Source organism: Gossypium hirsutum, chromosome D09, assembly GCF_007990345.1.
Source record: "Gossypium hirsutum isolate 1008001.06 chromosome D09, Gossypium_hirsutum_v2.1, whole genome shotgun sequence".
Classification (NCBI taxonomy): Eukaryota; Viridiplantae; Streptophyta; class Magnoliopsida; order Malvales; family Malvaceae; genus Gossypium; species Gossypium hirsutum.
The window spans coordinates 36,586,796-36,589,202 of NC_053445.1; the positions used below are offsets into that span (position 1 = coordinate 36,586,796).

At 36.4% G+C, this 2,407-nt stretch overlaps 1 protein-coding gene across 1 annotated transcript; it reads right to left on the bottom strand.

Annotated features, from left to right (window-relative positions):
- Positions 1-1,605: 1,605 nt before the first annotated feature.
- LOC107892569 (uncharacterized) lies at positions 1,606-2,097 on the bottom strand. The gene has a single exon (XM_016817635.1). It carries the CDS (start codon positions 2,095-2,097, stop codon positions 1,606-1,608), a length of 492 nt encoding a protein of 163 aa, XP_016673124.1.
- Between the last annotated feature and the right edge of the window lie 310 nt (positions 2,098-2,407).

Here is a 2,407-nt window from a genome sequence, read left to right on the forward strand (position 1 = left end):
CCACCAAATTTCATTATTATTATTATTTTACAAACAGAGCCCTGTTAGATGCTAATTTTAATTGCAAAATTGGATTAAAAGCTAGTTAGCTTTACATTTCATTTGGTAAACTATGTTACATTGTGTTCTAATGTTTGATTTTGTATGGATTGAAGTTCAGTATATAATTATTCCACTAACCCCCCAACCTACCCATGGAAACGAAGATAAAAAAATTAAACTTACAAAAGCAGCAAATTCTGAAAATAGAATAAATAATTTAAAGAAAATGGAAGGAAAAAAAACTGCAAAATTCAGTAAAAAAATAGAACAGATTAGAAATCCCAGGAAGAAGAGAAACCAGGCAATTTAAGTCTATCAAAGTTACTAATACCATGAAAGAGTCTATAAAGATGGAGAACTAACCAGGAAATAAGGCAGGGAAATGATTTGTTTGATAACAAGCCATTGAAGAGCATAGCCAAAAAACCCAAAGAAAGCAGCCATGAACATCACAACCCACAACGGGAAATACAGTAAAAACACCCCAGAACACTTACCGAAAAAAGAGGATGGAAAGATACAGTGAAAAAGCACTTACCGAAACAATGGGGCCGGAGACCTGAGACGGTGGAGTTGGGTGGAGGTGACTTCGCTCGCAGCTGCTGTTTGATGTTGGGAGGGAGAGGCTGGAGGTGGATTTCGAGTTGAGAGGGCAAATCAGGGCGTGAGATGTAAAACGGATGTAATCTGAGGAGGAGGCAGGGATTACAAAACAGAGAATTTCGGGGATTAGGGGCGTAACGTAATAGGCCTGTATTAGGCAATACTATGAACCAAACATAGGAATGAGGGGGGATTGGGTGGGGCCACCGATTAGGGGTGTATTGGATTAGCCAATACACCCAACCAAACATAGTGTTAATGCATGAAGTAATTACTTTAATTACGACATCAATGAGCGTTACATCAAAGTTTTAATTTTGACATTTAAATCCAAACAATGAGAATCAATTCCCAAAACTGAAAAGGCCATTTTTTTAGGGGGATAGTGGGAAAATGTTGGTAAAAATTTGGGAAGATATACTTGATCATGTAAAATATGTCTAAGTTTCTTTTCTTTTTTTTTTGAAAAATATGTCTAAGTTAAGAAAGATCAAAGAAGAAATAGGTCCTATCGTTAAAAACAAAATAATATAATTCATTTATACTTAAAATTTTAAGTTTTTTTTAATCATACCATTGGTTGAAGTGAAATTATAAAGAATGTTGTTTCTTTTCATAGAAAACTTATATTCATTTAATAGGTGTTTGGCTCAAGAAAGTCTGACATATTAATACACTACAGAGAAATGAAAAGACGTAAAATCAAAAGACCAACCGCCAAAGCAAAATAAAGCACATAGAAAGCAGAAAACCATTAACTCTAGAAAACACCCCAAACCAAACACTAAAAAAACTCATTAGAGAATACCACCCATTATCCTCATCTCCCACAACAACTACTCTGTACAGCTAAACCGGAAGAAAGATATTCTCTTGAAAATCAACCATAGAGATTCCTCTAAACCTTCTCCATCTTCAAAGCTTAACAAAGATTTCTCAGCGGTGTTGAAGCCAAATAGTTTAGTTTTCGTCCACCACCTTTTCAACCGAATTTAATGCCTCTTCAACCCAGAAGCAGGATGTTTGGCATCGACGTCCTTCCAATGCCAGATTATGTGCCACCCTGTTAGCTTCTTTTGGAACAAAATGGTAAGTAACTTCCACAATGTGACCTTCTAAGAGTTGAATACTTTGAGAAATCGGTCTGAGAACGGATCTGTCCTCACTATCTAACTTGAGTTTTTTAATGATCGACAGAGAATCCCCTTCTAGAAGTATACTCCTAAAACCTAAGTCAATCTCAAACAATAGAGCCCTTTCATAGGCCCTAGCTTCTGTGACAAAGGCATCTACGACTCCCTCATATGGGTAAGTACACGCCCCCATGATTTTTCCTTCGTTATTTCGAGCTAAAACTGCTGCAGTAGAGGTTTTAGAATCCCCTTGAAAAGAAGCATCAAAATTTAATTTAATAATACCAGGATTAGGGGGTCGCCACAACTCTTTTACCATAGTTCTAGATGAGGAAAAGGAGACTCGACCCAAAATTATTATAACCTCGAATAAAACCCAAAAGTTTCTGTATGGATATCTTAGGACCTTCATGTATCATTTTATTTCTTCTATGCCACAAAGCCCGAAAAGAAATAATTAAAAGTTGTCTAGTACTTTCATCTGTTACATTAAAAATATTTACTAACCGGTCTTTGCAATTCGAGGTAATCCTTACTGGAGCAATCGTGATATTTAGAGAAGCCCAAAGCTGTTGTAATACACCACAGGACCACATCAAATGGTCAGAATCCTCTAGAGCCTCCTTACA